The sequence below is a fragment of the Camelus dromedarius genome, chromosome 9 (genome assembly GCF_036321535.1).
Source record: "Camelus dromedarius isolate mCamDro1 chromosome 9, mCamDro1.pat, whole genome shotgun sequence".
Taxonomy (NCBI): domain Eukaryota; kingdom Metazoa; phylum Chordata; class Mammalia; order Artiodactyla; family Camelidae; genus Camelus; species Camelus dromedarius.
This window is the reverse complement of record NC_087444.1, coordinates 77,287,898-77,300,814: the sequence shown is the minus strand read 5'-3', so window position 1 is coordinate 77,300,814 and position 12,917 is coordinate 77,287,898. Positions and strand designations below refer to the sequence as shown.

General features: G+C 59.1%; 1 protein-coding gene across 3 annotated transcripts; it reads left to right on the top strand.

The window, feature by feature from the left end:
* The first annotated feature begins 2,240 nt into the window (after positions 1–2,240).
* Positions 2,241–12,874, top strand: LENG8 (leukocyte receptor cluster member 8). Of its 3 annotated transcripts, none has more exons than XM_031457191.2 (16): positions 2,241–2,389; positions 4,078–4,170; positions 4,755–4,929; positions 5,296–5,397; positions 6,097–6,207; positions 6,985–7,237; positions 7,473–7,614; positions 7,763–7,951; positions 8,206–8,484; positions 8,569–8,709; positions 8,865–9,150; positions 9,698–9,799; positions 9,877–9,945; positions 10,036–10,165; positions 10,247–10,454; positions 12,152–12,874. In XM_031457191.2, the coding sequence occupies exons 2-16, from the start codon at positions 4,133–4,135 to the stop codon at positions 12,312–12,314; spliced, it is 2,388 nt and encodes a 795-aa protein (XP_031313051.1). In that variant the 5' UTR covers positions 2,241–2,389; positions 4,078–4,132; the 3' UTR covers positions 12,315–12,874. The 3 variants fall into 3 exon arrangements, with proteins under 3 accessions (XP_031313051.1, XP_031313047.1, XP_064345776.1); XM_064489706.1 differs by lacking the exon at positions 12,152–12,874 and adding an exon at positions 2,686–2,852 and having other exon boundaries at positions 2,264–2,389; positions 10,247–11,498; XM_031457187.2 differs by lacking the exon at positions 12,152–12,874 and having other exon boundaries at positions 10,247–11,498.
* Positions 12,875–12,917: the final 43 nt, after the last annotated feature.

The following is a 12,917-nucleotide window of genomic DNA, read 5'->3' as shown; positions in this document are numbered from 1 at the left end:
GCCTGACCTGGCGTGTGGTTACTTACAAACCGTCTCCCTGCCTGTGTGAACGTTCAGCCAGTCCTCTGCAGAAACTGCTTCCCAGGGCTGTGCAGGCTCCTGAGGGAAGGTGTGCTCTGTGGAATGGAAACCACGTTCTCCCTAGAAAGCCTGAGAAACCCTGAATCCCAAAATACAGAAACAGCCCAGAGGGTTTCCAGCTCGGGGCTTGTGAGCCCGGAGAGCCAGGTGTCCGGAGTCCAGTGCGGGGCCTGCAAGGGGGGAACCGCTCCACGCTCGCTCATCATGTCCATCTCGCACACTGCAAGGAAAGTTCACCGAAGCCTTCTTTGTGTGGGTCTGAAGCTGGGAAAGAGAAATGGACCGCGGTTCCCAGTGAGCGGCACCGGGGCCACCTGCATGGACTCACGTTCTTCTCAGGACCCCAGAGCTGTCTGACCCTGGGCGGGCCCTGCTGCTCTGGCCACTCTGCTCTCCAATGCTGCCCTCTAGCGACTCTGGGTCCACGTCCAGATATTCACAAAGTTCCCTGAGATGTGATCTCCTGCCAAGGGACCTGGGAGTGAGCTTTAATTAGGAAGCCCTAACCAAGAAAAAACATTTTCCCTGACCTTTACAAAAGGTAAATCTACTTTTATTTTAAAATGATACATACGAGGACTTCGCCTTCTGAACAAGATGGAGTAACAGGGACTGGATTCGCACTCCTTCCTGAAACAGCCAAAAAGCCAGATAAAATACGTGAAACTGTGGTTCCCAAGACGACATCAGGCAAGGAAGGAGGAGGGAGAGTGACCCCTGATAGATGGACATCAAACGGACCCCTGAAATCGCCATGGCCTATGATCATGAGTTTCTGACCACGGGACAGGCGAGGGGAATTGAGGCAAAGCACCTCCCAAAGGCTCCCCCTAAAACTGCTCCAAAAGACAAAGTCTATTTTTTTAAAGAAGGCTCAAAATGAAAAGTAGGCAGGAAAAGAAGGCAGAAAAAGAGGAAAAGGGGAACAAAGAAAGATGGGACAAATAGAAACCAAACAACATGACAATAGATTTTTTAAATTTTTTTAATTATTTTTTTTAACATTTACGGAACCCTGCTCTATTTTTTGGAGGGGGAGGTAATTAGGTTTGTTTATTTAGTTATTATTATTTTTTAATGGAGGTACTGGGGATTGAACCTAGGACCTCATGCATGCTACGCATGTGCCACTTGAGCTATATCCTCCCCTCAAGACAACAGATTTAAATATAACCATACCAATAGTCACATTAAAATACAATTATAGGGGAAGGGTATAGCTCTTGCTTAGCATGCTCAAAGTCCTGGGTTCAATCCCCAGTACCTCCATTAAAAATAAATAAGTAAACCTAGTTACCCCCTAAAAAGATTTAAAAAGTAAGACTAAAAATATATATAGTTACAAACACCTATTTTAAAAGACAGAGGTTGTACACTTGGGTAAAAAGAAAGATCCAACTATATGCTGTTTACCAGAAATCCATCCCTTTAAAAGTAAAGGGTAACTAAACGCAATGGGGTACCCTGGATCGGACTCTGGTACATAAAGGATACATTAGTGGGGTAAGTGGCGAAATTCAAATAAAGTCTGCAGTTAACAGTAACGTGCCAATGTTGGTGTCTTAGTTTTAATAAACATACTACATGAATGTCAGACGATAGCATTAGGGGAAACTGAGTGTAGGATAAGGCAGGACTCTGAATTATCTTTGCAACATTTTTGTAAGCCTAACATTATTCTAAGAAACAAAAAGTTTAATGGGTAAAAAGAGTAAAAATATGGGAAAAGGTCAGCAGTGCTAACAGTAACAAAATGATCCGCAGTTATCAGCAGAAAAATTTACAGTAATAGAAGATTGGAAGGAAATTGCTGCTTCTCAAATACCACCTACTGTGATGATTACGGTGACCGGTCCCTGAACTGGACTGCTTAATTTTATAAGAGCCCTGTTTGGAAACTGTTGGCACACTCAAAGGGTCACTTGCAAGGAATTTGAAGGAAGGCTTATTTACGGAGATGGCCCCAATTCCTCAGCCAGACATCAGTGCCCTTTCAGGATCCGTACTTGCAAACCCTGCCGCGCGTGGCCCCTCGGGGCCACCATCCCCAACCAGTCTTCTGGCTTCCACTAAAATTCCCACTGCGTCATTGCGTAGGCTGGAGGGCGGGCTCAAGTTGAACTCGCGGCGTCTACTGGCTGTCCGGGGTCCAGGGAGGCGGGGCGAGGCCTCCGCGTGACGTAAAGACGCCGCGGTCAGGACGTAGAAGCGCAAGGAAGACGAGAGTCAGCCGGCTCGCGAGCAGTCCTGCTGCCGTGTTGCTATCGCCTTAAGCCGTGGTTGGTGCATTCTGGGGCGTGCGGCCGAGGTGAGTGTGGACAGCGGCGGCGGGTAGGCGGCGGACGGGCGGAGACGGCGTTTCTTTTCGGCCTTAGGCCCCGCGGACCCCGAGGCCTTGGCCGCAGTCTCACCAACGGACGCCGCGCGAGAGCGACGGCAGGGTGTGGCGGGCACAGGCCACTGCGCTTGCGCATGAGGGGTGGGGCGCGCAGCTGCGCACCTTCGCGCCTGCGCCGTCGGCCTCCGCTCTCCGCCCCCGCCCTCGGAATTCCTGGGCCCCGCGTACTCCCTTTTTCGACCCCCATTGATCCGCCGTTCCACCAGGAGGACGACGTTGCCCCAGGCGACGGGCGGTCCTTGTGCAGTCTTCTATCCCTGAGGACGTGGTGCGCACGCGGCGCGGCCGGGGCGGTGGCTCCGGGGCCAGAGACGAGGATCTGGGCGGTCTCTTCCTCCACCGGGCGCCCTCCTATGCCTTCCCCGGGCCTGCGGTACGGCTCGGTGCCCCTCTCCGCCCTTCAGACCCGCCTAGAAACCTCCAGGCTCCCCTACACCTTGCCACCAATCTCTTTCCTGTCCCGCGCCCCTCCCCACTACCCCTACTCGTGACCCTCTACCCCCACGCCCCATCCCCGGCTCCGTTCTGTCTTCTCTTTAAGACCTTTCTTCTCTAGGGCTTTTCCCAGCTCCGGACCTCTGTTCCTATTCTCCCACTTCTTGTGGGACTTTCGGGTTCTCCAGCGGGACTAGCCTTTGAATCCACCTATACTTCTCAATTATCCCCTCAAGTCTAGTCCCCCTCGCCGTCCCCCGCACAATCCTTGACCCCAAACACCCCTTCACTTTCTTGGGTTTCTCTCCCCCCAACCGCTTAACTTCCTAAAGATGATTTGGGCTTCTTCAGGCATCCCCAAAGCTTTCTCTCCAGACCCCCAACCGAGGCAGTTGCCTCTTCTTTCTCCCAGGCCTACCCCTGCTTCTAGGAACCTCTCGCTTAGGGTTATTCTCTGTTCTTTGGGGATTTTCCTGAAGTCGGTCTCTTAAGAGTTTTCTGAGAATTCATTTCTTTGTTTCTGGTTCCTCTTTGACACCCTCAACTTCTTCCTGCTTTCAGGGATAACTTCCAGAAGTCCCCTTTCCTCCCAGATTTTGTTCCTCCATTCTCCAGTGTTTTCTCTTCTTCTCTCAAGACATCCTCAGATGCTTCCTCTTTACAGACTTCCCCTCAGAAGTCTCTCAAGGTCTCCCCAGTCTCCGGGTTCACTTAGCCCTTGCTCATTAGGGCGTCATCTCTTCTGCTTCCTCTCAGAAGCTGGCTTCCTTCTTATCTCTTGACTGAGGTCCCCCGACCCTGTCCTCTGATCCTTCTCCTGTCTGTCTCAGGGTTTCTTTTGAACTCTTCCCTTTCTTCATATGGGTTTCAGATCCTTCTCTTTCCCTTTGGGAAATTCCTTCAGACTTCCCTGTGTTTGAGTCCTTCATTTTCCACCTGGAACACTGCACGGAGGCCACGGTCTTCCCTCAGGCTGTAGCCCTTTCATTCCGCACTCGGAATTGTCTTCAGATTGTTTACCCCAGTGGCTCCTCCTTTCTCAGACTCCCCTTTTCTGTCTGGCTACTCCTGAGTCCACGTACTTCCCTTTGCTACTTCATGACATGTTTCTTGCTCCTTTTTAAATCCCCCTAGCTCATTTTTTTTTTTTTTTTTTTTGGCAGACAGTGAAAAAGCAGCCTGGCTCCCGAGGTCCACCCCTTACACCCCAGGGTCCAGATGGCGGCCAACGTGGGTGATCAACGTAGCACGGATTGGTTAGTGGAGCTAAAGAGACAGGGGCAAGAGAAGAGGGCAGGAGGAAGCAAGATCCAGTGTTGTCCTGGACGGCCCCTACACAGCACGTGTGGGGAGTGATGCAGCGGCCCCTGGTGTAGGGGTGGGGATGAGGAGCTCCTCTTAGCTTTTGTTTTTCATAGTACAGTGCTTGCTTCACACAATTGTGATGATTCATTCAGTGAATTGTGATTACGGGACAGCCTGTGATAACCTGACTGTGGTGGTATCTCACAGAATTCATGGATTCATAAAACATTTTGACCTACTGGGCACCAGGTTCTGTGTTATGTTCTGTGAATATTGGTAATCTTTTTGTTTGAGTTTTAACAAGTGCTGTGTATCAGGCACCTGGGAAAGTACCTTGAGTAGGCAGTCACATTGATCACTCAGAAAACTGGAGCAAAACCTGGCTGGCCGCATGTTACCTGTAGGTCAGAAAACTTAGGCTCCAAGAGGTGGTGAGAGGGAGAGCTGGGGTTTGACCCTTGGTGTCTGCCTGCCCCCATGTTGCCCGCTGTGTGCTGTGGGGAGGATGGACTGACTTGGCATTCCCGCTCTGCAGGTCCTCTCAGTACAGCGTGGTGGCCGGGGCGGGCAGAGAGAACGGCATGGAGACTCCCACGCACGAGAACCCGGAGTGGGAGAAGGCCCGCCAGGCCCTGGCCAGCATCAGCAAGGCGGGAGCCGCTGGCAGCTCCGCCAAGGCCGGCAGCAGTGGGCCTGTGGCCAGCGCACAAGTGAGAAGGCTGCATGGGGCCTGGGCGGAAATGGGGGGCCCGGGGCGAGTGAGTACCCACTGGGTGTCCACTCATCTCAGGACAGAGTGCTCTGAAGATGTTCTAGGAGCCCTCAGGTGGGGGAGGCAGGGTCTGTTTCCTTGAGGAGTCTAGGGCACTGTGTGGTCCTTGGGAATCCAGCCCAGAGAGGAAGACGTGCTCAAGGTCCCTGAGGGGCCCGAGTCCCCTGGTAGAGGTGGTGGCTCTCTGGGGAGATGGGGACCCAGTTCCGTCCCTTGGCAGTTAACCACCAGTAAGCAGCCCTGCCCCGTGGGGCCCGGGGGTTCCTGCTGCCAGCACTGACGGCGCGTGGCCCCCTCCCCGCAGTACGTGTCCCAGGCGGAGGCGTCTGCCCTGCAGCAGCAGCAGTACTACCAGTGGTACCAGCAGTACAACTACGCCTACCCGTACAGCTACTACTACCCGGTGGTGAGTGCCCAGCGCGCCATGGGGTGGGGCCGTCGGCGTGGGGCCGGGGCTGGCTGGTGGGCTGAACGCAGCCGAGGTGGCTGCTGAAAACCCTTCACTAGCTGATGGCCCACGAGGTCAATTCCCAGGTCCTTCCGTGGCCACCCTTTCCCCTCCTGGTGCTCATGTGGCCACAGAGACTCCTCCAGCTCAGCACGCATCAGGTCCCCTCCGCCACAGCCCCTGCTTCCCGTGCTCCCACACTTGCCCCGTCCTCGCCCCTCGTGGGCTGCCTGGACAGCACCTTTAGAGAGCCCTTTCCTCTGATGGGCGACGTTCCCACCGCCCACCCCGCCACTCCGCAGCTCTGCTTGGCCTCCTTTCCCACTGCTGGCTGTGTTGCATGTCTATGGCTGCGTGTGTTTTGAGTGCATTTCGTTAGCGCTTGGGTTTTGGGTTTTCGTCTTACGTTGTGTTCTTTTGTGTTAGGTGGGCTGGACTAAGGAAGTCGTTATTGAATAGAACAGAATGTGGGGTAGACTGAGGTTTTACTTTATAATTTTTTTTAGCGTAAGTGAATTTGGTGCCTTTATGCAGGGGACAGAAGAGTGAGGGAGAGGTAGCGGGTTCCATACCGTAAGCAGCAGGAGAGGCAGGTCTAGACTGTGAGGGGAGAGATCGGGCCTGCCGCTAACCCATGCCTTCCTGTGCCTCTGGCAGAGCATGTACCAGAGCTACAGCTCCCCCTCCCAGTATGGGATGGCCAGTTCCTACGGCTCAGCCACACCCCAGCAGCCGTCCGCACCCCAGCACCAAGGGACTCTCAACCAGGTAACGCCCTAGTCCTGCTCCGTGTTGTGTCCGAGCAGGGGATGCACCAGGGACACTTGAGTGAGCTAGGCTGCTCCTCTCCACCCGTTTTTCCCTCCTGCCAAGCAGTTTCTGAAACTAGGATGGGTTTAGGGCTTGGGCAAGGCCAGGGGGCTGGAGTGTTAGGGTGATGGTGGGAGCACTTTGTAGTGTGGCAGCCTTTCTTCTGTGTTTTCCCTCAAGCACGTGTACACAGTCTTTCACTCACTCACTCACACAGTCTAGCCTTGCACTTAGCGTGCAGCCTGGAGGAGTCGTGGAGCTAGTGCCAGGGAGGTGGGTAGATGTTGGTTTGAATGCCAGCCACCACCCCCACCCCCACGGTGAAATTATGTCACGTGATCGCTGCATCACAGCTGGTCCTGTGAGGTGGGAAGGAACGTCACTTTATCACAGGGTGCTTGGAGTGCGTGTCTTGACAAGCACGTGGTACGATCTCAGGTGCACGTGCTGTTGGGCAGCTCTCACTGGGAGGCACACTTAGGTGTTTTAAACACCGGCAGCTGTCACTGAGCTGCTGGGAGCTGTGGGAAAGTAGCTTGAAGTCTGAGCCTGAGTCTTAGCTGTGGAAAGGGGGATTAATAGGAATCCACACCTCCGACAGTTACTCTGAGGGCTCGAGGTGGTGGGGTGTCTGACGGTCTTGAGGGTGGAGGGCTGAGTGACGTGACGGAGGGGAGAGTGAGGGCCAGCTTGGGGTGCTCTGCTCCTGCCCTCAGCGCCCACTTCCTCCGACAGCCCCCGGTCCCCGGCATGGATGAGAGCATGTCCTACCAGGCCCCCCCTCAGCAACTGCCGACGGCCCAGCCCCCTCAGCCCTCCAACCCTCCACACGGGGCTCATCCTCTGAGCAGCGGCCCCCAGCCTGGGACAGCCCCAGCCACCCAGCACAGCCAGGTGGGGCCCGCCTCGGGCCAGGCCTATGGGCAGCATACCTACCCTGAGCCTGCTAAGCCCAAGAAGGGCCAGCAGCTGTGGAACCGCATGAAACGTAAGCGGCCTGGGGCTGTGGAGAGGAGAGGGGCTCGGGGGTGGGGACCTCACACGACTCCTGGGTGTGAGGCATGTGGGGTGCGAGGCCCTTAGTTCTGGGTGTTGGGACCTCCCAAGGCTGTGTGGGTGCAGCTGCCTGGGGCCGGACCCCTTCACCTCTCCTGGTCCTGGGGAGAGGCAGCCCCGGGTGGGCCTGGGGAAGGGCCTAACCCTGGCTTCTGCTGTCCTTACAGCAGCCCCTGGGACTGGCGGTCTCAAGTTCAACATTCAGAAACGGCCTTTTGCCGTCTCCAGCCAGAGCTTCAGCTCTGCTTCGGAGAGCCAGCACAGCAGCTTCGGCCCCCAGCCCAGCCCCGAGAAAGCCCAGAACCACAGGTGCTGGCCACCCCCGGCCCTGCCCCAGCCCCTCTGTGTGGAAGTGAAGAGAGGGAACAGGCGTCCACTCAGGGAGGGGTGGCGCTGAGGGTCTTATCCCGGTCGTGGGGTGCCCCCCAACCGGGTATCCACACCTGCCCTTTGCCAGGGGGAGCCTGTCCGGGAAGCCAGACGACTGGCCGCAGGACATGAAGGAGTATGTGGAGCGCTGCTTCACCGCCTGCGAGTCAGAGGAGGACAAGGACCGGACGGAGAAGCTGCTGAAGGAGGTGCTGCAGGCCCGGCTCCAGGATGGCTCGGCCTACACCATCGACTGGAGCCGGGAGCCCCTTCCAGGGTGAGTCGGGCCGGGAGACACTGGGGAGGGGGCCTGGGCGCTGAACTTGGAGACCCTTGGCTGGGAGGTGCGTGCTGCTCAGGGGCCTCTAGACACAGAAAGCCCTGGGCTCGCCTCCTGCTGGTTCATCGTCCTAGCTGAGGCGCCTGGTGAGTGCCCTTCCTCCCAGCTCGTGTGTCCCCGGGACAGGTTGGCAGACACTGGGGACATTGGGGGTACCGGGTTGGTGATGCCCTGCCCTGCTGTATCCTCAGGCTGACTCGGGAGCCTGTGGCTGAGAGCCCCAAGAAGAAGCGGTGGGAGGCCCCTAGCAGCCTTCACCCTCCCAGGGGGGCAGGCTCAGCGACAAGGGGCGGGGGTGCCCAGTCCCAGCGAGGGGCGCCCGGGGCTGGGGGTGCTGGCCGAGCCCGGGGCAGCAGCTTCGCCAAGTTCGGCAACCGCAATGTCTTCATGAAGGACCACAGCTCCTCCTCCAGTACCGACTCGCGCTCCCGCTCCTCCTCCCGGTCCCCGACCCGCCACTTCCGCCGCAGGTGCAAAGGCTCCAAGGGGGGGTGTGGAGGGGGGACAGAGGGGAGGAGCCATTTCAGGCCTAACCTTTCTGCTACTCCTTGCAGTGACTCCCACTCGGATTCTGACAGTTCCTACTCAGGGAATGAGTGTCACCCTGTGGGTCGCAGAAACCCACCCCCCAAGGGCCGGGGAGGCCGGGGAGCCCACATGGACCGGGGCCGAGGCAGGGCACAGCGTGGGAAGAGGTGAGACTTTGGGTGCCCAGGGAGGGGGCCAGTATCGGGGCTCCCAGGAGGAGGAGCACTGGAGAGGGAGGTGGCTGACCGCTGTTGTGGCTCAGACCGGGGGAGGAGGGGCAGCTGGACACCTGCCCCCTTTACAGCCCCCTCCTCCCCCCCAGGCACGATCTGGCGCCCACCAAGCGCAGCCGCAAGAAGATGGCGGCCCTGGAGTGTGAGGACCCTGAGCGAGAGCTGAAGAAGCAGAAGCGGGCTGCGCGCTTCCAGCATGGCCACTCCCGCCGCCTGCGCCTCGAGCCCCTGGTGCTGCACATGGGCAGCCTGGAGAGTGGCGGGGCCGACCCCGACTGGCAGGAGCTGCAGATCGTGGGCACCTGCCCCGACATCACCAAGCACTACCTGCGGCTCACCTGCGCCCCCGACCCGTCCACTGTGCGCCCCGTGGCAGTAAGTGCCCCCGGCAGTCAGGACAGGTCCTCCCCGCAAGTCCAGGGCTGCACTAGGCCCGCGGGGCCACGACAGCAGGGGCAGCATAGGAGGAGGTGGTGCACCTGTGGTGACTAGGGACGTGAGGCCCGGGCCACCCTGAGCTGAACTGAGTCCAGGACTCGTGCTTCCAAGTCAAGTCCAGGGTGTGTGGCTTCGTGGGGAGGCTTGGCGGCCCTTGAGCCTCCATCTCCTACATCCAGGACGGGGAGGAGGAAGCCGCCTTCCCAGGCCGGTGCCTGCAAGACAGTGGAACCACCACGCTCCAGTGTCCCCCGAGACCAGGAGCGGGGCTCACATGGCTCCTGGGCCGCACACAGGGCTGTGTGTGGATGTGGAGACCCCGAGGCTCAGACGTGTCCCCTCTTGCTGTTCTGGGTTCTTTTTACCGTGGTTTTGATGTTGCAGTTCTTGTTTTAAAACAATTCGGGGAACTGTCACGGGTTTCAGCATGTCCTTGCTGTCCCTGTGTAAGTTCTCCTGAGCCTTGATTCAACTCCTGTTCCAGGTCTTGAAGAAGTCGCTGTGCATGGTGAAGTCCCACTGGAAGGAGAAGCAGGATTATGCCTTTGCCTGCGAGCAGATGAAGTCCATCCGGCAGGACCTGACGGTGAGGCGGGCGCCTGGGGGGCTGCGCTAGTGGGTGCTGCCCTGCTCCGGGGTGACATCTGCTCTCCTGCCGCCCAGGTGCAAGGTGTGCGCACAGAGTTCACAGTGGAGGTGTACGAGACGCACGCCCGCATCGCCTTGGAGAAGGTGAGGGGCGGACCCCCCCGGCCCCCAGCCCCGGCCTCCGGGCTGGCTCTCCTGACCTCACTCCGCTCCCCACACGCCTCTGCCCTCCAGGGCGACCACGAGGAGTTCAACCAGTGCCAGACGCAGCTCAAGTCACTGTACGCCGAGAACTTGCCAGGCAACGTGGGCGAGTTCACTGCCTACCGGGTCCTCTACTACATCTTCACCAAGAACTCGGGAGGTGAGAGGTGCCGTCCCACAGGCTGGGGTGGCGCCGGGCCCACTGGGTTGGGCCCTGCTGATCTTTTGTCTCCGGCCCCAGACATCACCACAGAGCTGGCCTACCTGACGCGGGAGCTGAAGGCAGACCCCTGCGTGGCCCACGCCCTGGCGCTGCGGGCAGCCTGGGCTCTGGGCAACTATCACCGCTTCTTCCGGCTCTACTCCCACGCACCCTGCATGTCCGGCTACCTCGTGGACAAGTTTGCAGACCGCGAGCGCAAGGCCGCCCTCAAGGCGATGATCAAAACGTATGTGAAGCCGGGCTCTCCACTGCCCCCCGCTCTGCGGCCTTGCCGCCGCCCCCCTCTGCCCCCCACTCTGCGCATTCCCAGGCCTCCAGCCCCCCTCCTGTGGTCTCCTCCCTTGTGTCCTGGTTTTCTTTTCCCATCTCAGCCCTCCCCCTTTCCTTCGCCCAGCCTGCCCTCCGTCTCTCCCTCTCACTGCTCTGAGGTCCCCCTGCTTTTCTTCCTCCTGCTCACATCACCCTGGACCCCAGTCTGCCTTCTTGCTCTGGGCTCCCCTCCCTCCGGGGCCTCTGCTCACCTTTCCTCGGCTCTCCTGTCGCTGAGCTCCTTCTCTGGGGAGAAGCGGTAAAGCCGGCCCTGCCCTTCGCAGCTGTGGTCTGAGGGACAAGGCCTCACTCCCACTTGAGCTCCTGGGAGAGTACAGACTTGTTTAGGGGGCAGGTGTCCCTCTGGGGCAGGCGAGTCCGTGACAGTACTCAAAAGAGCATGCCCACCGTTCGGCAGATGAGGAGTGTGCCTGCTCAGTCGGGAGGGAGACGCCCCGGGTCAGTCTTGCTGAGGTTGGGAGCCCCTGGTCAGAGGTCAGTTAGCTTGGGAGCCATGGGGATGGTGTGGAGCTGGGGAGGGACACTTACCCTGAAGGTTAAGACTTCCTAGGATCTAGTTGGGTCAAGAATATTTAAGGGGGGGGGGTAAAGAATATTTAAGGGAGAGGTGGAGCCAGAGCAGGGGCCGAGGACATAGAGGGGAGAGGTGGGGCAGAAACAGGAGGTGGGTGCACAGGACAGGCCGTGGGCCTGGAGGGCTCTGCAGGGCTGCCCGAGTTTGCTCTTGGGCAGTTCCTCATCTTCCATGCTGTCCCAGGGCTGTAGGGCAGGTTACTGTCTCCCCTCTTACTTAGCCTTACATGTGCTTGGCCTGGGGGACAGGCCCTGGCCTCTTGCTCTCCAGGTACCCTCCCACTTGTAAAGGGGGCACCGCCTTTCTTTGACAGACACATCCCTCCCAGAGCCAATTGGGTCCAGACCAGCCCCGCCCCCTCCCCAATCATTCAGGGCCACGATGAAGCTTGGGCTTGAGGCAGCACTGGTTCCAGTACTTTCTACCACTTCTTCCCTAGGGGGACACTGGCCCAGTGGCTCTGCCTCTCAGGCTGCGCTGTCCTCAGTGCGTGTTAGAGGGTAGGGCGACATTGCTTACAGGAGGGAGTTCAGTGAGTTGGAGGAGCTATTTCCTGGCACAGGCCAGGTCTATTAGCAGCCAGAAATCTCACCCAGGTCAGAGCAGGGCCTCCGGAGTAGCCGGCACTCCTGCCATCCCACACCCGCCCCCATGTGTCGCTCCCTTTGCCTGGCGCCTGCCCCTCGGCCACAGTGGGCCCTCTTCTGAGGGTCTGCTCAGGCCCCGAGCCAGCAGAGGAGCCAGCTGGGCCCTTCCCTCCTATCCCCTCTCCTCCCGGTCCCTTGCACAGGTAAGTGAGGGCTAGGCGGGGCACAGCCGGGGTTGGGGCCCCCAACCCCACCCCGGGCCCCCCCAAGCCCTGAGGTGGGGAGGCTGGCGGGGGTGGGGAGGGCTTCAGCAGGCCACATGCTGAGGATCTTAACCTTTTGGGTGCCGGAATGGGGGGCACCCACTCCCTGCTCGTGGGGCCCTCCCCTGTCCGCCGCCCGCCTCATCGCCTTCTCCTCTTGTCTCCGTAGCTTCCGCCCTGCGCTGCCAGTCTCCTACCTGCAGGCCGAGCTGGCCTTCGAGGGCGAGGCCGCCTGCCGGGCCTTCCTAGAGCCCCTGGGCCTGGCCTACACGGGCCCGGACAACTCCAGCATCGACTGCCGCCTCAGCCTGGCGCAGCTGTCCGCCTTCTGAGCACCAGCGCCGACGGGGCAGGGGCGGGGGTGGCGCTGCGGCCCCAGCACCGCTTTGGCAGATTTTGTTTTTGAGCCATGGACTTGGGTTGTAAATTTGTCGGGGAGTGGGCTCCAGGAAGAGCCACCACCCCTGCCCCCGTTTTCCCACCGGGGAGTCTGTACAGAGATTTTTTTCTACGTTTTTATTTTTTGTCTCAGAGGGATGGGCTCGGGGGAGGAGGGGTGGGACAGCGGAGGGTTGGGGGCGTGGTCTGTAGGCTCGTCAGTGTCCACCCTGCACCTCCACTAATGCTGTCTCAGTGTTTTTTCTCTCTCTCTCTCGAGCTTGTACTGCGGTACCGACCCAGCACCCTGGCCCATCCCATGCCGGGGGGGCTAGTGGAAGAAGACAGGCCGCTCCGCCCGTGCCCGCCTGCGGCGGGGGCACCAGCACACTCACCCGCCGCCCGCCGCCCGACCTGCCTCATCACAGACTCTTGTTGCCCAGCCCTCCGGGGCCTCAGTGTTTGGGGCGAGGGGAGCCGCGTAGAGACTGAGCCTGCCCTCGGCCCCCGACCCCAGAAATGCCAGCGCCTCGCCGCCTCCGATCCACGCCGCCACC